Raw genomic sequence first — 26,815 nt, forward strand, 5'->3', positions numbered from 1 at the left:
AGAAGAAATATTTCCAACAATTTAGTTCCCCTAAAAGGGGTTTAGCCAGTCTCACTTGTCAAAAGCTCCATAGAAACTTTGTATCCGCTACTGCAGCAGCAGCTAGAAACAATGTTATTTTCTTCATTCAACAAAGGGAGGAACGGGCTTCCTTTTTAACATTCCTCCCGGAGTGCCAATTGTCAAAAAATTTAAATCCGATTAACTCCGTACTCACGGCCTACGGGTTTCTTCTATTTTTTCTTCCAAATCAGGTAGAACGACGCGCTCAGTGCAGGCGGCAGCCGCCACTTCGCCTGCCCGGTTGGGGCATAGCCTCCACAGCCCGGGAGGGAGCAAATAGAGTGCCTGTTAGGGCTAGGTGATACCTGTATATCGATATATTGTCCCAAACCGCTTTGAAATCTATATTGTGATACCGGTTTCATAATTTTTGACCTGGTAATATATGCAAATCATGGTGTGTGCTATGCAAAAAACACATTGTGGGAAAAACCATGTCATTTAAATTCTACTCAATATTGATCCAGAGTATATTCCAATGTATAGTTAGCAGAGTAAAAACTTAAACAATGCCTCTACATAGCTCCTTATTTCAGGCACGGTGATATACAGCAGTATATTGCGATGTTTAAGGTAATGGTAAACATCGTGGTAAAGGTCCAGTCGTGTCCGACTCTGGGGTTGCGGCACTCATCTCGCTTTATTGGCCGAGGGAGCCGGCGTACAGCTTCCGGGTCATGTGGCCAGCATGACAAGCCACTTCAGCGAACCAGAGCAGCACACAGAAACACCGTTTACCTTCCCGCCGGAGCGGTACCTATTTATCTACTTGCACTTTGACATGCTTTCGAACTGCTAGATGGGCAGGAGCAGGGACTAAACAACGGGAGCTCACCCCATCGCAGGGATTCGAACCGCCGACCTTCTGATCAGCAAGCCCTAGGCTCTGTGGTTTAACCCACAGCGCCACCCGCGTCCCTATTGCGATGTTTAGCTGGTGATATATCACAATTTTGAAAACCAGCTCTGCTGTTTGCCTCTACGTAGCTCCATCCTTATTTCAGACATCGTGATATATTGATATATCGTGATGTTTAGCTGGTGAGATATCGCCCAGCCCTAGTGCCTGTCTCTGAAAGAAAGAAAAAAAGAAAGAAAGAGCGGAACAGATCAGCTTTCCTCCAAGAATTATAAACTTGTTTGAGCGCATCATAGAAAAATTATCCTTCAATACAGCTTCCACTATCTCAAGGCTAATCTAAAAAAAAATGTAGTATAAACACCGGCAATTGGCAAACACTGGCCTGCATGAGCTCCCAATTAGAGAACAGACTTTATCAAAGTTGTCATGGACTTTGAAGGCACTCAAATTCAGGACAAAAGGGAGAAATGCGCTAAGAGGAAGGCATGCTTGGCAAACCCTCACTGTGATCAACTCCCACCTGGAAACCTATGTCTCCATTGTGGAAGGATGTGTGGATCCAGAATTGACCTCCACAGTCACTTGCGGACTCGCTGTTAAGACTGTGTTCATGTACAGTGCCGGATTTACGTATAAGCTAAACAAGCTATAGCTTAGGGCCCCACTCTCAATTTTTAAAAGGAAAAAATAACTGGATTTACATTTCCAAAATATAAGATAAAAAACCAATAAAATAAAACCTACACACAATTAGAGCTTAATAATTATTTCACTATTAATATAATTCTTCTTGATTATATTTAACTATTAATATACTACTTCTTACCGGTGATTGTATTTCATTTCAACAATTACTTTGATAAAATACATATTTTGTTATGTGTAAATGGCTTTAGATACCTGTATCAGGTCCATAAATTACCATATAGCATGTATTCAACACAAAAAAACAGTGACAATTTGTTGTTGACAAAGGACAGCTGGATATATAAAGGGCCCCATTACCTTCAGTAGCTTAGGGCCTCATCCAACCTACCGGTAAATCCGGCCCTGTTCACAGAAGACCATATTACTTGGCTACGAATGAACACCAAAGAAGAAAAGGGAAGAAGAACTCTTTAACAATTAAATTTTAAAATTTCTACCCAAACAAAAATGTGCTATGCTAACCTATATATGGTTAAGCACTAAATCTCTTTCTGTTATCCCACCCTGCACTTCACATCCTTTCTCTTTCTTTTCTAACAGGCTGCAAGTGTTGTCAAGGACAAAGCAAAGACAGGGCAGAAGAAATCTGAATCGGTGAGAACTGGAGCTGTGCAGAAGAAGACGCTCAAGAAAGATAAACGGACAGATTTTGTTGTAGGTAAAGGAAAAGGCCATTTAAAAACTGAACGTTGTTCCTTTGTGAAGGATTCAACCAGGGGCCAGCAAACTTTTTCAGCAGGGTGCTGGTCCACTATCCCTCAAACCTTGTGGGAGGCCAGTATATGTATGCGTGTATATATATATATATATATATATATATATATATATATATATATGGGAGAACAAATTCCTGTGCCCCACAAATAACCCAGAGATGCATTTTAAATAAAAGCACACATTCTACTCATGTAAAAACACCAGGCAGGACCCACAAATAACCCAGAGATGCGTTTTAAATAAAAGGACACATTCTACTCATGTAAAAACACACTGATTCCTGGACCGTCCGTGGGGCGGATTGAGAAGGCGATTGAGCCGGATCCGGCCCCCGGGTCTTAGTTTGCCTACCCATGAATTCAACAGTCAACATGCATTTTTTACAAATGGGTTTCTCCCCAAAGACTCCTGAGAACTGTCATTTGTTACTGGGAATTGTAGCTCTGTGAGGGGTAAGCTACAGTTTCCAGGATGCCCTGGGATGAGTCGCATGCCTTGAATGTGATTTAAAAGTGTGGTGTGGATCCGCCCGATCTGACAACACTATTCTACACATGTTTTAAGCAGATGTTGTCATTGGAATTCTACTCAATATTGATCCAGAGCAGATTCCAATGTATAGTTGGCAGGGTAAAAATTTGAACATTGCAGGATTCCCAGAAAAATAAACCAGAGGCATTTCATCCAGCAGAGCTTTACTGCTACTGAAGGCAAGTGAGCATAACGGTCACAAATCCAATACGTTCAGGATTGGCACAGTCCATAGGAAATCCAGTTGCAGCAGACTTAGCTTAAAACTTACAAGTGTATAATAAGACTAAATCTTAACACTATGTACAGAACACCACACCAGAAAGAAAGAGATAGAAAGAAAGAAAGAAAGAAAGAAAGAAAGAAAGAAAGAAAGAAAGAAAGAAAGAAAGAAAGAGAATGTTAACAAAACAAATACAGAAATTATAAGGACAATGTTAAAACGATAAGAGCATAACAATATTTAATTTTAAAAATCTGTTATTAAGATATAAAGCATGCAGGAGAAGTTAAGATGTAAAAAACCAAAAGAGGAAGTCGAAGGGGGCGGGTTTTTTGAATAGTATTTTGTGTTATTTGATATTACGTTATTATGATAAAAAAATGTAAAATTTAATTTTAAAAATTTAGAAAAAAGAAAGAGAATGAAACCCAGGCTCCTTCTGGCCTCACTATTATATTCAGCATGGCCTTGACAAAAAGAGATAACAGAACCAGTATAAAGCAGCTGTACAGTCATACCTCGGGTTGCGCTCGCTGCGGGTTGCGCATTTTCAGGATGTGAACGTGCCAAACCCAAAAGTACCAGAATGGGTTACTTCCATGTTTCGGCACTTGCGCATGTGCAAAAGTGCTAAATCACGCTTTGCGAATGCGTAGAAGCGAATGCGCAGAATTGCGTCGCACATGCACAGACACAGCGGCGCGGGTTGGTACTTGAACGTTTTGGCTCCCGAACACCACAAAAACGAAAGTGAGTGTTCTGGTTTGCGAACGTTCTTTGGAACCCGAATGTCCCACGGGGCTTCCAGTTGGCTGCAGGAGCTTCTTGCAGCCAATCAGAAGCCGCGCTTTGGTTTCCGAACGTTTTGGAAGTCGAACAGATTTTTTAAAAAATGGTATGGCCAAACTATGTGTCATACAAATATAACCATACCGGATTCCGTTCGACTTCCAAGGTACGACTGTATTTGTATAACACATAGTTTGGCCCTAGCATTTTTAAAAAAATATTTGGCATGCCCAGAAAACCTTGTGCGATAGTTTCACGAGATAATCTCAGGCGCAGCTCCTGTGTCATCGTTGTGTGTGTGTGTTTGTCTTTTTGCAGGGAAACCAAAACAGAAGAAGGCTGTTGGGAAAACAGCTCCTTATTCCAAAGAGAAGTCGGCAGGTGTCAAAAGACCAGAGGCTGCAGAGGACCCAAACCATGATGAAGAAAAAGGGGACGTGGCTGCGGAAATAGAGAAGATCAATTCTCTTGTAGAAAGAGAAGGAGGAGACGAAGAGGGAAAGGGAGGCTTTTCTGATCAAAGCCCTCCTTCTCCCAGCCCTCTCAGGGAAGAACTCCTCTTGCCACTTGAAGAAGGTGAAGAACCTTCTGCTGAAGATGTTCTCCATCTTTCTGGACCTCATGCCATTCCTGCTGAGGAGACGGATGCTGTTGCCCGCCCAGTAGATGGCTCCCAGACTGACACAACTCTGAGCAACGACCCTCCAGAGGTAAGCAATGTCATTTTCCTGGAGAGCTGCTTTCTGAATTCATTCTTGAACTGTTTAGGAGGGGAGGTGTCAGATCCACACAACCAGGGAGGCTCATGCAGTCAGGCCAACGCACACATTCTTGCCACCCGTAAGCTTTCTCGCAACTGTGCAGGAAGAAGAAGAGTTTGGATTTGATATCCCGCTTTATCACTACCCGAAGGAGTCTCAAAGCGGCTAACATTCTCCTTTTCCCTTCCTCCCCCACAACAAACACTCTGTGAGGTGAGTGGGGCTGAGAGACTTCAAAAAAGTGTGACTAGCCCAAGGTCACCCAGCAGGGTGGAGGAGCGGAGACACGAACCCGGTTCACCAGATTACGAGTCCACCGCTCTTAACCACTACACCACACTGGCTCTTATCTCTTGGATAAGAATCACCCATGCGGCTGGATCTAAAAAGCCAGGAATACAAGTTTATACCTGAGGACTAACAACACGTTGCATTAAATGGATGCAAGTGCTTTCAATGTGGGTGGGTAGTAGGTGATTCTTAAAGCTGATACTTGAAAGGGTGGTGGTTTTCACTGGGACCACAATGTGTATGGAGGGGGAAGGTTTAGCTCTTCCCTCCCCAGCTGCGATCCCTATCAAAATCCCACCCCCCACCCCTTGCAGTGCAATTCCCTTAAGATGAAAGTGTCCGTTAGTGCCCAGAAGCTGTTTTTCTTAGAGTAATTTCCATCGGTGAGCAGAAGTATGCCATGGGTAGGCCAGCTAAGGCCGGAGGCCAGATCCGGCCCAATTGCCTTCTCAATCTGGCCCATGGATGGTCTGGGAATCAGCGTGTTTTTACATGAGTAGAATGTGTGCTTTTATTTAAAATGCACCTCTGGGTTATTTGTGGGGCATAGGAATTCATTCATATATTTCCCCCCCCAAAATGTAGTCCGGCCCCCCACAAGGTCTGAGGGACAGTGGACCGGCCCCCTGCTGAAAAAGTTTGCTGACCCCTGAGTGTGCTGAGGATTGTGGCTGGAAGAGCAATGTGCCTTCCCTCTGTACATTATGAAACCCCCTTTCAGTATTACTTTAAAAAAAATAAAACTAAAAACCACTGGAGAAGGTTGCATGCTATGCCTGTATTGGAATATTTCTAGGAAAATTTCTAGGAAAAGACACCACAGATCTCCAGTACTCTCTCCTTAAATGGCAACTGACCTTGGAATGCTCAGAGGCTTCCTGACTTTCAGGGGCACAGAGAGAGCCAAACAACTACCTGGTCTACAATCACAGTAGTTCCTGCTTCCACCCCTTGGCCAAGATTTCGTTCCATGTTCCAAAAAACAAGAGGCACACTAGTTGTCTACTTTTGTTGTTGTTCAGTCGTGTCCGACTCTTTGTGACCCCATGGACCAGAGCACGCCAGACACCCCTATCCTCCACTGCCTCCCGCAGTTTGGCCAAACTCATGCCAGTCACTTCGAGAACACTGTCCAACCATCTCGTCCTCTGTCGTCCCCTTCTCCTTGAGCCCTCCATCTTTCCCAACATCAGGGTCTTTTCCAGGGAGCCTTCTCTTCTCATGAGGTGGCCAAAGTACTGGAGTCTCAACTTCAGGATCTGCCCTTCCAGTGAGCACTCAGGGCTGATTTCTTTAAGGATGGATAAGTTTGATCTTCTTGCAGTCCATGGGACTCTCAAGAGTCTCCTCTAGCTCCTTCATGTATCACTGCCTTGTCGTGACGAAGGGGCTTCAATAACTCAGGGAAGCTATGAGCTATGCCATGCAGGGCCACCCAAGATGGACAGGTCATAGCGGAGAGTTTAGACTAAATGTGATCCACCTGGAGAAGGAACTGGCAAGCCACTCCAGTATCCCTGCCAAGAAAACTCCATGGACAAAGACAACAGTTGTCTACTAGTCAACCTTAATGACATAAAGGGGGAGGCTGCTTCCACACAGCAGTATATTATGAATTCGGTGCTGCTCGTAAAATTGGAGAGCCAGAAGGGACCACGAGGGTCATCTGCAATGCAGGAATCTTTTGCCCCATGTGGGACTCCAGGAACGCAAGTTGTTGTTGTTGTTTTTGCAATATTCACAGGATGCCGTTCTCATCAAAACGCACACCCCTTCACAATTTAATCTGGATTTACTGTTTCCATGTTTTCGTTTCTGGCTTGGGTCTGGGTTGGTTTTTTCACATATCAGTTTTCCTGCAGAAATGGTAGATCCCAATTAAAGGGAGGGCCGCAGGGATGTGTGATGGCATTTGGATGCAGTCTATGGGATGTGCGCCGAGTTCACCATAAACTGCTGCGTGGAAGCATCCTGGGTCACAGCAAAGGCAAACGCCACATGGTTAACGATGTCAAAAGAGCCCTGTTGGATCGGGCCCAAGGCCCATCTCGTTCAGTATCCTGTTCTCCTAGCGGCCAATCAGATGCCTCCAGGGAAACCCTTGAGCAGAACAACAGCACACTCTCCCCCCCCCCTTTGTGCTTCCCAGCCACTGGACCCGCCTCAGAACAAGCAGGAGGAAAAACTCTCGCGAGAGCAAATGATAGCGGACAGGGCAGAGAAGAGGCGGCTTGCGGTGGAGAGAAAACGGAGGGAGCAGGAGGAGCGGAAGCGGAAGGAGCAGGAAGAGCAGGAGCGCATGGAGAGGATGAAAGAAGAAATGGAACAGGAGCAGCAGAAGAGGATGGCAGAAATGCGGTTAGTGAGGGAGGGGGGAGATGCCCACTATCAGGGCAGGAGATTGAGCAGGAGACACACACACCCTCTCCAAATGTAACAGGGCCAACTTGCCATATGAACCACAGATATCTGTCAGCCTGCAGCGTATCCTCAGTGTCCCACAAAACTTCCTGCATATCTTCCAACACCCAGCCTCCCTCCCTGCATTTCTTCCAACATCCAGCCTCCCTCCCTGCATATCTTCCAACACCCAGCCTCCCTCCCTGCATTTCTTCCAACATCCAGCCTCCCACCCTGCATATCTTCCAACATTATGCCAGCCTCCTTCCCTACATTTCTTCCAACACCCAGCCTCCCTCCCTGCATTTCTTCCAACACCCAGCCTCCCTCCCTGCATTTCTTCCAACATCCAGCCTCCCACCCTGCATATCTTCCAACATTATGCCAGCCTCCCTCCCTGCATTTCTTCCAACACCCAGCCTCCCTCCCTGCATTTCTTCCAACACCCAGCCTCCCTCCCAACATTTCTTCCAACATCCAGCCTCCCTCCCTGCATATCTTCCAACACCCAGCCTCCCTCCCTGCATTTCTTCCAACATCCAGCCTCCCACCCTGCATATCTTCCAACATTATGCCAGCCTCCCTCCCTGCATTTCTTCCAACACCCAGCCTCCCTCCCTGCATTTCTTCCAACACCCAGCCTCCCTCCCAACATTTCTTCCAACATCCAGCCTCCCTCCCTGCATATCTTCCAACACCCAGCCTCCCTCCCTGCATTTCTTCCAATATCCAGCCTCCCTCCCTGCATATCTTCCAACACCCAGTCTCCCTCCTTCCCTGCATTTCTTCCAACACCCAATCTCCCTCCTTCCCTGCATTTCTTCCAACATCCAGCCTCCCTCCCAGCATATCTTCCAACATCCAGCTTCCCTCCCTGCATTTCTTCCAACATCCAGCCTCCCTCCCTGCATTTCGTCCAACACTCAGCCTCCCTCCCTGCATTTCTTCCAACACCCAGCCTCCCTCCCTGCATCCATTCCTTCAGATATAGATATTCTTTATTGTTTTATAGATGCACATCAGCGCACAAAAATTTACAGTTTTTAACTCCACAAGAGAATTGCCTCCCCACCCCCGGAGTTCACATTCTGACAGTCAAATGCGATGTTGCCAATTCAGAAACCTTCATTCAAACTTGTCCAATTTGCCTTTGCATAAGAATGTGGTACTAACGGTCCTAGTGTAGGCCGTTCACAGTTATATCCCAAACCCGAAGCAAATGAGATCCGACATTTGCAAAACCAAACTTGTAAATATTAAGGGTGATTCAGGTTTCCTGGCAGATTCCCATGCTATACCAGCAAATGATTCCTAGACTTGTCTCCCCTTTATTTAGGCTGAGTCTACACTAATCTGTAAAAACGCTATGAAAGGCTATTTAAAAAAGTTAAATAGCTCTCAGTGCCATTTCCCATTGCCTACGGATCGCTGCTCTGCGGTGCCCTCTGGTGTCACATTTTTACAACACATTTTTTAAAAGTTATAACAGACCAATGTAGATTCGCCCTATAGCAGCGATGGCCAAACTTGGCCCTCCAGCTGTTTTGGGACTACAGTTCCCATCATCCCTGACCACTGGTTCTGTTAGCTAGGGATGATGGGAGGTGTAGTCCCAAAACAGCTGGAGGGCCAAGTTTGGTCATCACTGCCCTATAGAACGCACTGGCTGGCTATCTTGCCCTTTTATTAGAGATGGGATAGGGAACCTGCGGCCCTTCAAATGGTGTTGGGCTTCAACTCCCACCATCCCCTGACTATTGGCCATGCTGGCTGGGCCTGATGGGAGCTGGAGTCCAGCAACATCTGGGAGGACCACAGATTCTTCATCCCTATATGCTAAACTCCTCTCCCTTGTCTTGAGGGTCCCCTTGCTTTTGCCTGACGACGTGCCCATGACCTACTTGGACCTTCCCTCCAATGGACGCCTCTTCGTTTTAGTCTAAGGAAACAGCAGCTGGAAGAAGAGCGCCGGCAGCAGGAGGAGGAAGCAGCAAGGCAGCGTCAAGCTGAGAAGGCAGCCCTGGAACGTGCACGGCACCAACAGGAGGAGCTCCGCAGGAAACTCCTAGAAATGCAGAAGAAAAAGCAGCAGGAGGAGCGAGAACGCGCAGGTATGCCAAGGTGGAGGGGACCTTGATAAGATGCCCTACATGGGCTCCTCCTGTCAGTGTGGCCCCCTATTCTGTGAGCTTATCCAGAGGCGCTGTTGTTGTTCAGTCGTTCAGTCGTGTCCGACTCTTCGTGCCCCATGGACCAGAGCATGCCTGGCACCCCTATCCTCCACTGCCTCCCGCAGTTTGGCCAAACTCATGCCAGTCGCTTCGAGAACACTGTCCAACTATCTCATCCTCTGTCGTCCCCTTCTCCTTGTGCCCTCCATCTTTCCTAACATCAGGGTCTTTTCCAGGGAGTCTTCTCTTCTCATGAGGTGGCCAAAGTACTGGAGCCTCAACTTCAGGATCTGTCCTTCTAGTGAGCACTCAGGGCTGATTTCTTTAAGAATGGAGAGGTTTGATCTTCTTGCAGTCCATGGGACTCTCAAGAGTCTCCTCCAGCACCATAATTCAAAATCCAGAGGCGCTACAAGCTACCATTTTAGATTTCTCACAAAGCCCTCGAGTGCCCAGCGCCACATCATGCTGGGATGCTGTGGCATGTTAAGATGGCAGCCCTCGTGTGTGTGTGTGTGTGTGTGTGTGTGTGTGTGTGTGTGTGTCCTTTTAAATATATTACTACTGTATATAATACTAATTGGGTATTCCACTTATCTCTGGACTTCTATCAACTATTATTATTATTATTATTATTATTATTATTATTATTAGAATTTTTATACCTCCCTATACCCGGAGGTCTCAGGGCGGTTCACAGTACAAAATCAGAATATAAAAACCCTAACATATATATAATCAAAATAAAAACAACAACCCAATAACACCCCCCCCCCCCAAAAAAAGACCACATTTTAAAAGGGCATGGGATGTCAATCAGATCAGCCAAAGGCCTGGTTAAAAAGGAATGTTTTTGCCTGGCACCTAAAGGTGTATAATGAAGGCGCCAGGCAAACTTCCCTGGGGAGAGCATTCCACAGACGGGGAGCCACTGCAGAGAAGGCCCTGTTCTTGTGTTGCCACCTTCTGAACCTCTTGAGGAGGAGGCACATGATAAAGGGCCTCGGAAGATGATCTCGGTGTCTGGGTAGGTCATAGCTGTCAACCTTTCCCTTTTTTGCAGGAAATTCCCTTATTATAGCATTGGGAAACAGCAGGGAGGGTTGACAAGAGGCAGTCCTTGAGGTATTGCGGCCCTGAGCCGTTTAAGGCTTTATAGGTCAAAACCAGCATTTTGAATTGGGCCCAGAAATTGGTTGGTAGCCAGTGCAGTCGGACCAGGATCAGTGTAACATGCTCAACTGGTGTTGTTGTTGTTCAGTCGTTAAGTCGTGTCCGACTCTTCGTGACCCCATGGACCAGAGCACGCCAGGCACCCCTGTCCTCCACTGCCTCCCACAGTTTGGCCAAACTCATGCTAGTCGCTTCGAGAACACTGTCCAACCATCTCATCCTCTGTCGTCCCCTTCTCCTTGTGCCCTCCATCTTTCCCTACATCAGGGTCTTTTCCAGGGAGTCTTCTCTTCTCATGAGGTGGCCAAAGTACTGGAGCCTCAACTTCAGGATCTGTCCTTCCAGTGAGCACTCAGGGCTGATTTCTTTAAGGATGGATAAGTTTGATCTCATGGGTCTCTCAAGAGTCTCCTCCAGCACCATAATTTAAAAGCATCAATTTTTCGGCGATCAGTCTTCTTTATGGTCCAGCTCTCACTTCCATACATTACTACTGGGAAAACCATAGCTTTAACTATACGGACCTTTGTTGGCAAAGTGATGTCTCTGCTTTTTAAGATGCTGTCTAGGTTTGTCATTGCTTTCCTCCCAAGAAGCAGGCGTCTTTTAATTTCGTGACTGCTGTCCACCATCTGCAGTGATCATGGAGCACAAGAAAGTAAAATCTCTCGCTGCCTCCATTTCTTCCCCTTCTATTTGCCAGGAGGTGATGGGACCAGTGGCCATGATCTTAGTTTTTTTGATGTTGAGCTTCAGACCTTATTTTGCGCCATATATTACACCAACTACTATCTATAACTATCTCTTTCCCTTAGAAGCGGAGAAGCGGAGGCAGAAAGAAATGGAAATGCAGCTGGAAGAGGAACGCCGACTCTTAGCCGAGATGGCAGAAGAGCAGCGCTTGGAGTATGAGAGAAGGAGGCAGGAAGAAGAGGAGCGAGCGAGGCGTGAGGCTGAGGAGAGGAGGAGAAGGGAAGAGGAAGAGGCTAGACTTGCATTAGAGGAAGCAAAGAGGCAAGCCTTATTACTGGCAAGGTACGCAGCTTCGTAAGGGGATTTGTCTGAAACTCTAGAGAATCAGGGCCAGGCAAGTGTAGACAGACCAACCGAGGTCCTAGTGATTGCCATTGAAGTTCTAAATGGCTGCTCCATGGGGTAGGAAACCTTTGGTCTGCCGGATGTTGATGAAATTCGGTTCCCATCACCACCAGGCAGTATGGCCAATGAGCAGGGATTATGGGAGTTGAAATTCCACAACAACAAGGGTCAGAAGTTCCTCCGGATCAGGTCTCCCATACCAGCTGCCTTCCTGGTCCTTAAGATATGTTGGAGAGGTTCTGGCTGGGGCATGACTAGTTTGGCTGTAAAATGGGGCCTTATCTGTGACGGCACCTAGATTATAGGACGCCTTGCCTCTGGAGGCGAGTACCTGGCCTCTTGTCTCCTTACCATCTGGCCGAGACATTCTTAGGCATTTGATCTCAGTGTTTTAATGGATTGAGGCCTGTGAGGTATCCTATTCCCTCCCCTTCAATACTTCCCCAACAGTGACTCTCCCTAAGTTTCACTGACAACTAGGATGAATCCTTCAGTGTTCATACGGGAGTTGTCTCTGGGGTACCTCAGGGCTCTACGGTTGAAAACCTTTTGCCACCTATGGGATCTCCCTACCAGGGTTCCCAACTACTGCCGTTTGCCTCCCCTTTAGGCAAATAAGTGGCACACTTGGCTTCACTGTCCAGCCCTCTGTATGACAGGAGAATAAGCAAACAGTTTCCTCTTCCCCAGGAAAGCTTTGTTCTCTCCTCTTAGTCACACCTCTTAAGGTACTGATACACTGCCAGAGTCAGCGAACATTTAAGCACATTTAACTTTATTAGGTAACTTGAAAACATGGATGTCTCGGGTTATTACTGGTACAAATCTTCTTCTCATGTAATTCAGCTTAGTTATAATATTTCCTGCATCCCTTTAATAATAATAATAAATAAAAATTTTATTTATACCCTGCCCTTCCCAGCCAAAAAACCGGGCTCAGGGCGGCTAACACCAATTAGCAATGGTAATGACCTTTCCTCACATTTCCCAAAGCCTAACCTCTCATTTTCTCTCTCTAATCCTCCACCCCCAACTGCCTTTTAAAGGTTGTTCCCCCTCCTTTTAGAATGCCAACTAGCTCCACCTCCCAGGGAACACCTACCTAAAATGGGAGTGATAGGTTAACCCCTGATGAACCTGAATCATCAGCAGGCATTATTCTGCCACAAGGCCCCATTGGTTTTTAAGCTGCTTTTGGCCTACCTTACCTAGGTCTGATTTAGTGTTTCATTCCCTACTGTTTCATTGTATTATGTCATTAGTTGTGCAGTTTTTTTTTTAAAAATGTAAACCACCTAAGGACAAGTTATATGCACTTTACAACAGAAAGTAATGGCCCGAGTTACCCGTTTACTGATATTCATCCACCTCTCTGCTTTCAGACAAAGGGCAGACTTGGAAAAGGAGAAGGAATTCCAATATAAGCTGCTTGTGGAAGCCGAGGGGCTGGAACGAGGGCAAGCGATTTCACGCCCATGGGTTTATTCGTATTTCCAGCATCCTTTTTTAAATGTGGGAGATGAGGATTAAACAGTTGAGAACTTTTCCCAAGAACAACTCTCGGCTGCGTAGCTGTGTTCTTCTCGTCTTACTCCAAAATGCCAGCACCCTGTTATTCACTTGTATTTAATTCAATAGAGGCTGTTAAATCTACACAATGAGAGCTGTTGCGTCCTGACTAATCATCTCGCAGATTCAAAGTCAAAAGATATTGCCAAGCGACAGAGGGGGAAATGGCTTCATCTGGGCAATTTTGGACACTAGGCATTATTTGTCGCCAAGAGGAACCGATGTTTTCACGAGCCTGGAGAACCCACCATTGGAGAAGTAAGCTGTCGGTGAAATTGAATGAAAGTTGCCCTGTGTGTTCTAAAACTGGAACAGCAGACTGGCGAGCCATAGGCAACATTTGGACTGCAAGTTAGCTTTGTCTGGGCAACCCCCCACCCCAATTCACTAGTTTTGCGCTTTCTCAAGGCCAGGGATGAGGAACCTGAGATCTTCCAGATGTTGAGACTGTGGCTTCATTCATCCCTGAACATTGGCCGTGCTGGTTGGTATGAGGAGTTGGGAGTCCAACGACGTTCAATTCAGAGCGGCCTCACCGTATGACAAAGGTTGCGATTCAAGTGGTGTCACACAAATGTCACCCCCTTAGCTCTTATGGAAAGGCTGGGCAGCCTGGGGCACTCGTTTTTGTTTTATTTATCATTGCTAGCGTACCCTTCAGAATGGGGTACAGCTCTGAAAACGATAAAAAACAGATCAATTCCCAGTTCACGAAGAAATGAAAAGAGATAAAACACCCAAGTGGGAATCATCCATCCAGGCTGATTAAAGGAGTTTCCTACAAATGCTCGAGGAACAGAGACAAGTTTTAACCTGGCAGTGTTGACACCGACCATACAAATGGTACACCATTGCAGAGAAGTCCCTTTCCCGTGTCAACTCATGTGATTTGTAATCCAGCAACACCTAGCAGGGCTCTACGATCCACCAGCTTGTAGAAACTGGAAATGGAACAGGATGCAAAATCCTGGCGCGCTCAATTTCTACAGAACGTGGGGGCGACTGATACCTATGAGCTAGTTGGGTTAGTCATTCGAGTGGCTGCGGCACTGTGGCCCAGGAAGAAGAGGGAAACAGCAGGTGCCAGGCTAAAAACACATATCCATTCACTTTTCACTCAGCTTGTTTATTACTGTAGCCACGGATAACACTTAAAACCCCATATGCCAATTTTTGAAAACAAATTTTAATTTTTAAAAAAAGTTTAGCATGTGTACAAAAAGGCATCAGAAGTGGGACAATGGGAACTACAAGCATTGGAGAGGATCCATCAACACTTTACAATTAAGTGCCAGCTTAAAAAATAAAATTAAAACTCACAATCAAATGGTGTATTAAAAACATGCTTAAGAACATTGCAGTCTCAATTTCTGTCCTTTCCCCAACCCCCTTGCAAGAGGGGGGGAAAAAGAGGTAGAGCAATGTGTTTCTAATCCTGCCATCATCATACCGTAAACCTGAGCTAAAGGGCCCCCTTCTAGCATGACAGGTTTTCTATGACACTGTTCCGCGATTTACTAAAATAGGTATGGAGGTCAAAAAGTGTTCAGTGGGATAACCAACCGGGGAATACAGTTTTCCAACCCTCATTTAAGGATACTACTTCACAGAACAAACTCCACAAAAACCAACGAATAGCTTTTATTTTGGGAAGCTGCTCTAACCATTCGCTATTTAGTTTGGGACAGCATTGGCTCGAGACGTATTTTCAGGAATCCCTATACCCTAAGAAACGCTTACATGTGCTCCCTGGAAATCAGTTAGGCTTACTTCTACATAATGCAAGAAACAGGGTTTGGCGCAAGGGCTTTGATGCTGAGCCTGGATCGTGTCTTGCAAGTAGCTCTGGCCCGTTTTACACTAGTCTTATGCAAGCAACAAGCAGAGCTCATGCATGGTTTTCGTGGCCACAGAGTACAGCATTTGGTGAACCTCAAGATTACCTAGGATTTCCAATGCAACACAAGGCGCTCAATTTAGAAAGAGTTACTCGCGCTTAAACTGCATTAAAATCAATGGAGCAAGTTACTTGTGGCTAATTTGAGCTCCGTCAATTTTAAGTGAGTATTTTCTGTGACTAACTTTATTCAAAACAAAATAATAATAATAAAAAATTCCTTCCAGTAGCACCTTAGAGACCAACTAAGTTTGTTCTTGGTATGAGCTTTCGTGTGCATGCACACGAAAGCTCATACCAAGAACAAACTTAGTTGGTCTCTAAGGTGCTACTGGAAGGAATTTTATTATTTTTTATTTTGTTTTGACTATGGCAGACCAACTGTAACTTTATTCAAAACAGACACCTTAGTGTGCCCCTTTTACACCTTTTAAAAAGGGTCATGAAGTGTTAATCGCAGGGGGCTCACAAAATTCTTGGGCACCCCTCCTACAATTCTTGCAACCTTTTCCAACATTATGCTAACATTAATTTTCAGAACCGAGGAGGCATTTACAAAAGACATCTATTAGTTGAAGATAGACTTGCTACTTAAAATTTGAGAGCAGGCGGCAAAGAGCGTGCTAGTTTGCAAGGTGGAATAACAAAATCAGTTGTTGCCACACTGTCATATTCTCAGGCACTGGTCAATGGCTGAAAGCCAGTGTTCCTTAAATATTCCTCACTGCTTTTGCCAAAAAGTATCCAAGCCACGGGTATCTCAAAAAATGCAGATGCTTATAAATTTGTTTCCTCTCATTTATTTAAAGGGAAGCCAGTACAGTCTATGTGTGCATACAAAAACCACATCTCAGGCCAAAAGGTGCCACAAAAGAATGAAATTATTAGCAACTCTGGGTACATGAAAGTACTAAAAATTAGAATGTTCCTGGGCTCTTCTGCCGATGAAAAATCAGTAGGATTTTCCAAGTTCTCTTCGTTGATTTCATGTAACTCATGCCCCCCAAAAAAGGATTACATTTTCCCATCAACATCTGGATTCTGTTCTGTGCTAGGCCACCAGCAAATGATACAGAACAAAGTTTGAGGACATAATTTGAGGACATAATCCTTCCACCACTAAGCTCTCAGAAAAGCGTCGGCACCTTTGTAACTTAAAATCCACAAGTAAAACCCGCACGTAAAAAAACAACAAAACCTTTGGGGCCAATATGGAAATTTTAGGAAACCTTTGAGCCCAAAGATCTGTCAACGTGCTTGAAATACATGAGCCCTGTGAACACACAAATGCACGTGTGGGCGGCGGGTGTATTTCTAAAGAGGAAACAGGGAAAACAGGGAAGTACAACCGCAGTGGGAGCACAAGAATTCAGTACAATGAAAACAAATGATAGCGTATAATGAGCACAAGTATTTATAACAGACATTTGTAAATAAGACCCCAGATACGGGCGCACGGTGCCGGTTGCGATTCAGTGTTATATACCACATTACAAAAGAACTATTATTTAAAAATAAGAAAAGAATAAAAGGGAAAGGAGGGGTGGGGAGGAAACGATCTAAATTGTTGAATGGCCTCCTGTCTGTTCCTGATAAACTTCAATCACATCTTCTTCTTCCATCCCAAGCTGAAAAATAGGAAACAATTATTATTATTATGATTATTATTATTATTATTATCAAAAATAGATATTCTGCATTCAGAACTGTTGTTATTTTTCTTGTGGTTATTAAGACATGACAGTAAACAAGACAGGTTTACAAACAAGCGGGGTTGTTATGTAAAATTACTGAATTTAGTCAGATTCAAAACAAAGACTGGTTAAAATCATTGATTTTAATCACCTTTCCCCATTTGTACTCTAGATACTTCATTTTTTTAAAGTTGCACAGTCGCTGTTCTATCTAACCATAAAAATTGTATATTTACAACTACATACTGTTTTATGCCACCTAGGAGAGTAAAGGTAAAGGGACCCCTGACCATTAGGTCCAGTCGTGTCCGACTCTGGGGTTGTGGTGCTCATCTCACGTTAATGGCCGAGGGAGCCGGCGTACAGCTTCCGGGTCATGTGGCCAGCATGACAAAGCCGCTTCTGGCAAACCAGAGCAGCGCACGGAAACGCCGTTTACCTTCCCACCGGAGCGGTACCTATTTATCTTCTTGCACTTTTGACGTGCTTTCGAACTGCTAGGTGGGCAGGAGCAGGGACTGAGCAACGGGAGCTCACCCCGTTGCGGAGATTCGAACCGCCGACCTTCTGATCAGCAAGCCCTAAGCTCTGTGGTTTAACCCACAGCGCTACCTGCGTCCCTAGGAAGGTAGACTTGAGCTCTTATTTCTAACTACACACACACTACAAGTTGCTTTCATTTCAAAATATAGATTTCTATTTGTCTCTGTACACATATAAAAACAGTGAACAAGACAATTTTAAAAAACTGGCCGAACTGCCTAGAAGTTTCCAGAAGCAAATGTCAATACGTTCCCCCCCCCCTTCCCGAAAATGCGATTCGACTGGTTGTCATTAATATTCCTAATTTGAAAACCAAGCACAATTTCTAAGAACAAGTTCTCAGACGGCATCAGATGGAAGCGTAAGGATGGCATCTCCTTGTAAAGGGGCTAAATTCTAGTGCCTTACGATAACTTTGTGCTGTATCACGCCATTCTGTGCAATGACAATAATGCTCAGTTCCCCCCCCCCCAAGCAGATCTTTTCCCTATCACACACTCTTTACAGAAGAGATCCTGAATGCGTTTGATACCAAGTCGTAAGTCCAAGTTAAGAAACGATGAAAGGCAAGCCAAGCTTTCCTTTAACATGGCTGAGTTTTAAGGTTCGGATCGCCTTTAAACTGTTCCGTTTTTAAAAACGGCAGCCTAACTGCTGCTTAATTATTTCAAATTGTATTTCAAAACAGATTTCTCTCTCTCTTTTTGATCCACCGGGGTGTGTGTGTGTGTGTGTGTGTGTGGAGGTGCTACATTCACCATTTGCAAATCCTCTGGGGGCTGCAAGCGTGGCCAAAAGTAGACATAACCACTCCATGCTCTTGCACACAAATCAGATGAGAATGACTAAGGTTGGGTTGTGTGTGCGGCTAATTCAGCCCCAAAACTGGGCGTAAGCTACCCCTGCTTTAACCTTCCAAATGGTCTGACCCGCGCATTTGGCAGTGTGCACTATGAAAAACGTACCTCTTTTGGAGTATGATTATCAGCAATTCTCTGACCCTCAAAGAGGAACCTGAGTGAATTCATAGGAACTCCCTAAAAAGGGGAAAGAGGGAGAAATCACTTTATTTCAACTTGTAAGACACGCACAAAAAAGGAACGGAAAATGTGGGTGTTACTCTCTCTCTTTTTCTTTTTTTTTTACTCTTCGGTCTAATGGAAGAATTAAAGCATCATGAGCTAAAAAGCATGGAATATGTAAGTTAAGGCACCCAACCTTAGTGTCTGCACCATGTATAGGTGCAGACACTGTGCTTGCTTATAACCTAATCTCCATGCATCTGCCCTTCAGGTTGGTCATTCAGACCCAATCTTCTTCTGCAGATCAGCAGCGAGTTTTATCCTTATTTTAATCCTCTTGTTGCTTTCGTCGTTTCAATTGCTTATCGTCCGCCACCCTGAAAGCATTTTGCTTTCTTACTGTGTTTATAGCTCACCTTTCTTCCATCAAGGAACCCAAGGCAGCCTACATGCGGCTCCGGGCCTTGACCAGACCAGCAAGATGGCGGCCTCATGTGGCCTTCAGCTCATTTCCTTGACAATAGTCCCAATACCTCAATTTACTGAAAATATCTTTTTGAGCTTAGGAGCCTTGCTTTCATAGTAAACCATTACTTCATACTTTATTGTGATGTGCAAATGAGGTCACTGTGAAACTAGAATACATTGTGCCAATGCAAGCCAGTTCCATCATGGCCTCTGGGTGCTCAACATCTTCTCAGGGTTTCCATTGGCAGGCTCCCTGAACCATTTCAAAGCAGTGTAGAAGGGGGGAAATGTTCACCATAGGTGGCTTTTTCCCATTACTGTGCCGGAGAGACAGAAGTGAAACCTAGCTGAGAACTCTCTGAAGCGGTAGAGAACTCTGTGGCCTTCCCGGTGCTGGCAGACTACAACTCCCATCATTCCTGACCACAGAGCAGGCTAGCTGGGAACATGGGAGTTGGGCGTCCAACATCTGGAGGGACAGAGCCTCCTCATTTTTGCTTGAAACTGTTGTCGTGTGTGGAGCAAAAACTTAAAAACACGTTGCAGAGTTCCCAAAAATCGACCGGAGGCAATTGTACTTCATCCAGCAGAGCTTTACTGCTACTGAAGGCAAATGAGCATAATGGTCACAAACCCAATACATTCAGGATTGGCACAGTCCATAAAAATCCAGTTGCAGCAGACTTAACTTAAACTTACAATAACTTATAATAAGTCTAAACCAGGGGTAGGCAACCTAAGGCCCGGAGGCCGGAGGAGGCCCAATCGCCTTCTCAATCCAGCCCGCAGACGGTCCGGGAATGAGCCTGTTTTTACATGAGTAGAATGTGTCCTCTTATTTAAAATGCATCTCTGGGTTATTTGTGGGGCCTGCCTGGTGTTTTTACATGAGTAGAATGTGTCCTCTTATTTAAAATGCATCTCTGGGTTATTTGTGGGGCATAGGAATTTGTTTATTTATTTTTTTCCCCAAAATATAGTCCGGCCCACCACATGGTCTGAGGAAGTCCCACTAAGATGTGAGGAAGTATCATTCTTTTCAAGAAATGAAATAAGTTGTTGTTTTTGTTGTGTTTTTATGTTTGTTGTTATTGTAGTTATGTTTTTTCTTTATGTATGTTTTTGTTTAAAAATTTAATAAATATTAACTTTAAAAAATGCATCTCTGGGTTATTTGTGGGGCCTGTCTGGTGTTTTTACATGAGTAGAATGTGTGCTTTTATTTAAAATGCATCTCTGGGTTATTTGTGGGTTATTTTAATTTTTTTCAAAATATAGTCCGGCCCGCCACATGGTCTGAGGGACAGTGGACCGGCCCACGGTTGAAAAAGGCTGCTGACCCTTGGTCTAAACGTTAACACTAAGCATACTATGTACAGAACACCACACCAGAAGGGAAAGAGATAGAAATAGAAAGTGAAACCCAGGCTCTTTCTGACCCTACTTTTATAGTCGGCATGACCTTGACAGAAAGATATAGCAGTGCCAGTTTAAGCCAGCTGTACTCAGCTTCTCTGAAACATCAGGAACCTTCTGCTTGTTTCTTTCACCCAGAGAAGCTTCCAAAACCCTCTTGAATTAAGTAGAATAGGAGGGATCTCTACACATCAGATCGATACTTTCTGTGCTAGGAAATGCAAACTAACAGGAACATCTGGATAACACAGCAACTTTATGTCCACTTGGCTTCCTGCCCTACAATTCTCCAGCTTCCAGAACGTTTCTTGTCTGCTTATTCCTGTCGAGAAAAAACCCCTCTTATACCTAGGTCCTACATGAAAGTTCTCCCAAATCCCATTCTGCTATGACTTCTGACTTCACTGTTAGATGAACATGGAACGCCCTTCCCTCTGCCAACTGAGAAAGCACCTGTTGTTTCATTTTTTTTTTAATAATAATGTTTATTGAAATTTTCCAAAAACCACAACAAAAACATACAAAAAAGAAAAATACAAAACTACAAAAACAAAACATTTTACAAAAGTAAAAACAAAAATATTCTATTATTAAAAATCTCAACTTTCTTCACATCTTTAACTGGACTTCCCCGTTTCCCCTTATTGTGTCCCTTACGAAACATTTTACGTAACTTCCCAATTTAAATCAATCACATCTTTTAAAACTAATCTTTAACCAAAAAGAAAAAAACTTTTTCTAAATCTAATTCTAGATTCTATACTCTCCTAACATTCAAATCATTTAATTCGAATTATATAAATGTCAGCCTATCCTTTTTCTTCAAAACACCTAATTTTAAACCTTACAATATTCTTTTAAATACAATTTAAATTTTCCCCATTCTTTCTCCACCGCTTCGTCTCTCTGGTCATGGATTGAAAGCACCTGTTGTTTCAGATACCTTGTAAAAACTTATTTTTGCCAAGGTTTCCCTGAACCCTAAGACTGAACCTTGATTTATGCGTATGAATCCATGGAACCTCTGTTTTACTCATTTCTATGCTGTTTTACTGGTTTTTTGTTGTATTTTTGTATTAATAGGTTTTTTTAAAAATATGTACATTATTATATACACTGCTTAAGAGATTTAAAATATATTAAGCTGTTTAGAAATTCTAAGAAGAGATTCCTTCCGGAGTCAGAAGACTATTCCATTGCATCAGAGAATCATAGAACTGTACAGTTGGAAAGTAACCCCAAGGATCATCTAGTCCAACCCCCTACAATGCAAGAATCCTGCCCACAGCCATCGCTGGGTGGGATCAAACCACCGTCCTTCTGCTTAACAGCCAGAGGCCCATTGCACCACAGGGACCCTAAAAGCTAACACGGGTGCCATCACCACAAAACGCCATGTTAACACAACACATATTCCTCTTCATTTTCTCAATTCCACTTTCAAGGGATGAGAATTGTATTTTAAGAAGGATAATAAAGAGTCCCCAAAATTCACAAACCTGTCTCTGACAGTACGATTCTTTAAGCTTTTTTAGATGCGTTGTCATTTTCACCTTGAAGTGTATTTCGCTGCTGTCCTGCGAGCAGAAGACAAAATCTATTAGTTTCCACCACACGTTATTAAAAAGGCAATTGGTTTCTCCAGTGGTTTACAATGGAAGATAATGCTCAAAAGTTCGTCTTACATTTGTTTGACTGCTTGTTCCTTCAATACGTATATTACCAGTAGCTAATGAATAATCTGAAGTTTCATTTTGTTCCTATTTTAAAATAGATGGCGTTATCTTTGCTTTGCTGAATGTGTTATCTTAAATTTTGGACTTGTGCCTTCATTGAAATGTGTCCTTTATTTGGCTAGTGTAAACAAAAATCACAAACCATAGCAAAACACTTTGCATGTCAACACATTCACCAGCCTTCTAACAGGTCAAACTATCTAAAGAGTCCACTTATCTACTCAGAGTAGCAGTAGTTATGCAATGTCTCAGGCAGATGTCGTTTTTAGTCCAGCTGTCCAACATCATTTTAAGTGGATGAGAGAGGAATTCAACCTAAGACCTTCTGCATGAAAACCATGTGTCAATGTGTATACATGTGATGAAGTGTGATAATGAAAGTCCACCCAGTCTTTAAACTTATACCTGTGGAACAATGAAATGTGCACATTAAATAGACTATGAAAGATCTCACCTGCCCGATGACTTTGAGTTTAATGTATTCTCCCTCTTTCTTATCTCCCAAGTCCTCTGCTGAAGGTTTGGCTTCCTGCAGAGGAAAAGGAAACAAAAAAACGAAGTGATAAACTACAATACAACCCAGTGTGGTGTAGTGGTTAAGAGCGGTAGACTCGTAATCTGGTGAACTGGGTTCGCGTCTCCGCTCCTCCACATGCAGCTGCTGGGTGACCTTGGGCTAGTCACACTTCTCTGAAGTCTCTCAGCCCCACTCACCTCACAGAGTGTTTGTTGTGAGGGAGGAAGGGAAAGGAGAATGTTAGCCGCTTTGAGACTCCTTAGGGTAGTGATAAAGCGGGATATCAAATCCAAACTCTTCTTCTTCAATACAAACTATTTCCACTGGTCAGTTCTACAATAGCTTTTTGCCAGTCTGCGATGAATTAGCGGCACAATAGGATCCTATACCTATTGAATTAATCAGACAGAATACTGCAATGACACTAGGGATCTAAGGCACACAGTCAACTTATGTGGGGCAATAAAAAAGCTCAGCCTTGCCCCATGTGAAATGAGCGCAAATGCAGGCAAAGCAATGGCGGTCAAGCCTGCCTTTCACAGAAACCTACTTGCAAACAACTGATCTTCTCATTGAGTAACCCTGCTTCTCTATACGCTTTCACACTTTGAAAATCACTATAATGTATTGGGACTGGCGTGGAATGTTTTCAAGTCCAGGCACAAGCAAAAAGCACCAACAGCTCTGCTTTACAATGAGCTACAGAGCACGATGATGGGAGCAATTGCCTTCTTCGTAGTGTTTTTATTCTTGATCTGGAAAAACAAGAATTTAGACACTTTCAGGAGAGCCAGACTCACCCAAATAATTATTTTGAGTTGTCCAAGGTGGCAATTTGGGGGGGGGGTTGTTGGTACGCCTTTTCTGGGTAGCTCCCCATCTCTGGAATGATCTCCCCAGGGAAACTCCTCCCCCCCAAGCAAAGACTTTATTTTCCCAAGCCCTTTTAAAGCAATTGAATCTACAGTAGCTTCATTCTTTTCCAATCTTAGTGATTTCACCTCTGTTGCTTTAATTACATTACTGTTTTAACTGGAGTGGGGAGCCACCCCAAGAGCACTTTCCTGGAGGGCAGGCTATCATTGTTTTTTAAATAAGTAAACTCACATCTTTTAAAAGGCTTTGCAAGTACTGAAAAGATCTGCAGAAAGGACAGCACTGCAGTCCTTAGTACTTCTTGCTGAGCAAGAATCTTGCTTAAACCTTGAATATATTTATTTTTTCATAGCTTGAAGGCGGGGGAATGTGTTTACTGCCTGTTTAGTTCACCCCACAACAGACGGCCTGATAACCAGAAGCATATATTAAAAGAAATTGGCAGTAACAGTGAATATACTGTACTTCTTCCACAGCAGAGCATGACCATAGTTTGTATTGCTGATGATCAGAAACATTTATAAGGTAATGCTTCTAGCCTCTGAGAAGCTGAAAATGTGCCAAGTAAATGCAAGACCAGAGGAATTGGGAGCAATAAAGCGGGCCTGTTTAAAAGGATAAGAAATCAGCTAGCTACTGTTGCCAAACATGTAAATGGAGAAGGTAAGAGTTTTGAACAACTTGAAATCAATTAAAATACAATTGTGATTTAACACCTGCATACCTCAGCCCAGATATAAACCCTGGCTTAACTCACCATAACATCCATCTACAGGTGAAACTCAAAAAAATAGAATATCATGGAAAAGTCAATTTATGTAAGCAATTGTTTTCATTAGCTACTGGAGTTTAATATATGAGATAGACTCGTGACATGCAAAGCGAGATATGTCAAGCCTTTGCTTGTTATAATTGTGATGATTATGGTGTCCAGCTGATGAGAACCCCAACTTAACAATTTCAACTTTGGGGTTGACATATCTCGCTTTGCATGTCATGAGTCTATCTCATATATTAGTTTCACCTTTTAAGTTGAATTACTGAAAGAAATGAACCTTTCCACGATATTCTAATTTTTCGAGTTTCACCTGTATGAGAAATGACTCGATACTGAAGACAAACACAAATAAGAACTTGCAGATTTGTGTGTTTTGAGCCACAGCTCACGTCAAATCTGTTTATGCTACTGCTACATGCTGCTGATTGTTTCCCTATTGTTTTCATTTCATTAACATCATATTTATAACCAAAGTTAATGCAGTGTTTAAGTTCTTGAAAGGGTGTTCTGTGCAACACTACAGTTCATTAACGACATTAAGTAAAACAGCCACAGTAGTAAAACAAAGTTAATTATAACCTATAAACGCAATGTCAATAGACAAAAGAGCTACCAGTAGTTTTTTGGTGGGTGGTTGTTTTGGTTGGTTGTTTTTTTTTTGCAATTTAGAATAGAAATTGATGAATGGTTGAAGTGCAGCATTGTGGAAGGTAAACAAAGGTTAAGTATGGAATGAGGGGAATAATTAATAATGGTCAGAGAGAAAGGAGAGATTCCTTATACTGTATTTGGGGAAACTAGTGTCACTAAAACAAAGTCTTATAGCATCTTCATTAGTATTAATTTAAAAGGACGCATCCAGTCTCCTCCTGACAGTTATGCTGGTAGTGGAGCACTCATACCCTTAACCCCAGTTTACTTTACATTCGAATTGGGCCTATGGGATAAATTCTGTACTAGCTGAAAAACAGCTAGCTGAACCATTTTTTTAAAAAAACAAACAAAACAGCTTTTCACAATTCTTATTCGATCACGGTATCAAATATATTTTCTCCCATACACACGCAAACCCCAAAACATACACCCAACCCTGCAGCCAAAAGGGCACAAAAACATTCAACATGGCAAGAAATAATCTCCTACTCAAGGACATTTCACACAAAGCGAAACAGGGGACATCGTTTTTCTCAAGGAAAAAGGTCTTTCCAGGGAAGGCGCGCATACAAAACATGGACTCCGGAGGCTAGGATCTAAACCAATGGATTAAAAGTTACAAGAAAACAGATTCCGACTAAAACATCCGAAAGAACTCTCTTGACAGTTAACAGCTGTTGGACAGTGGACTCCCACTAGAGGTAGAATTGTGGAGTCGGAAGGGAACCCGAGGGTCCGTCTAGTCCAACCCCCTGCAATGCAGGAACCTCTTGCCAGACGTGGGGCTGGGAACCCACCCCCCACCCCGAGAATTTAGGGTCTCATACTCTACCGCCCCAAACCGTCACAGAGGTTGGCGCACTCGCCTCCCATGGGAGCTTTTGAGCCTCAGAGGTTGGGATGGCCGCCTGCCCTGTAAGATCTAGTCGAGATCCCTGCATTGCAGGGGGACGGGGTTGGACTAGATGACCCCCGGGGGTCCCTCCCATCCTATGTTGACCAAACGTTGCTTTTGTTTGTTGGCTTGCTTTCCCCACCCCCACCCACCCCTTTGAAATGCTACGGGGGTCCGAAATGAAGCAAGGAGAAGAGAGGGACCCCCGACAAACCCCAGCCCTTTTTTGTGCCAAAAGGGCGAAACCCACAGCTCCAACAACCCTCCCCAAATCCCTTCTTTCGCTTTATCCCACGTAGGGACCCCAAAGTGGCGGGGGGGGGGAGAGAGAAAGAAGAGAGGAAAGAGGGTGAAACAACGGGCCTCCCCCCCCCCAACAACCCGGAGGTCTAAAGCCTTCGAGGGCCACGCGAAAAGGGGTTTCTGTGGGGCGGGGAGGAGGGAGGAGGAGACGCGCGTCCGCCTGCCGGCCTTGCGCTTTATTATCCTCCGGGCTTTTCCTTCCCCTTTCCCCGAGGATCCTGGAGAGGCCTCGGCGGGGAAAGGAGGACCGGGAGGAGGAGGAGGAGGAGGAGGAGGAGGAGGAAGACAAACGGCTACCTGGTCCGACATGGCTCCCCGCCGCAGGCTCAGCTGGGCCGGCCGCCTCCGCCTCCCTCCGCCGCCAAGGAGCAGCCTCCGCCGCCGCCTCTGCCTGCCCTCAGGTTCCTCTTCCTCTTCCTCCTCCTTCTCTTCTTCTTCTTCTTCTTCTTCTTCTTCCTCCTCCTCCTCCTGCCTTCTCTCTCTCTCTCTCTCTCTTTCACGGAGACACGGAGCGGAGACGGAGAGCACAACACCCAGGCCGGCCAAGGAGGGAGTTCCTCTGCGCCTGAGCTCACTTCCCGCTCCCTGACGCACCAGGAGGAGGGGAAAGGAGGAGAAAGAAGCCTCTCCTCCTTTCCTTTCCTTTCTTTTCTTCCCTAC

At 44.3% G+C, this 26,815-nt stretch overlaps 2 protein-coding genes across 2 annotated transcripts; one reads left to right on the forward strand and one right to left on the reverse strand.

The window, feature by feature from the left end:
• Window positions 1–627: 627 nt before the first annotated feature.
• Window positions 628–13,418, forward strand: KIAA2012 (KIAA2012 ortholog). Its single transcript, XM_033151819.1, has 7 exons — window positions 628–636; window positions 2,174–2,291; window positions 4,212–4,603; window positions 7,095–7,303; window positions 9,284–9,456; window positions 11,505–11,724; window positions 13,170–13,418. The coding sequence occupies exons 1-7, from the start codon at window positions 628–630 to the stop codon at window positions 13,315–13,317; spliced, it is 1,269 nt and encodes a 422-aa protein (XP_033007710.1). The 3' UTR covers window positions 13,318–13,418.
• Window positions 13,419–16,644: 3,226 nt separating this feature from the next.
• SUMO1 (small ubiquitin like modifier 1) lies at window positions 16,645–26,578 on the reverse strand. Its single transcript, XM_033169752.1, has 5 exons — window positions 26,453–26,578; window positions 22,587–22,661; window positions 21,896–21,973; window positions 18,456–18,527; window positions 16,645–16,881 (listed from the first exon to the last, which is right to left on the reverse strand). Exons 1-5 carry the CDS (start codon window positions 26,462–26,464, stop codon window positions 16,813–16,815), a joined length of 306 nt encoding a protein of 101 aa, XP_033025643.1. The 5' UTR covers window positions 26,465–26,578; the 3' UTR covers window positions 16,645–16,812.
• Between the last annotated feature and the right edge of the window lie 237 nt (window positions 26,579–26,815).

The sequence above is a fragment of the Lacerta agilis genome, chromosome 1, assembly GCF_009819535.1.
Source record: "Lacerta agilis isolate rLacAgi1 chromosome 1, rLacAgi1.pri, whole genome shotgun sequence".
NCBI classification, from domain to species: Eukaryota; Metazoa; Chordata; class Lepidosauria; order Squamata; family Lacertidae; genus Lacerta; species Lacerta agilis.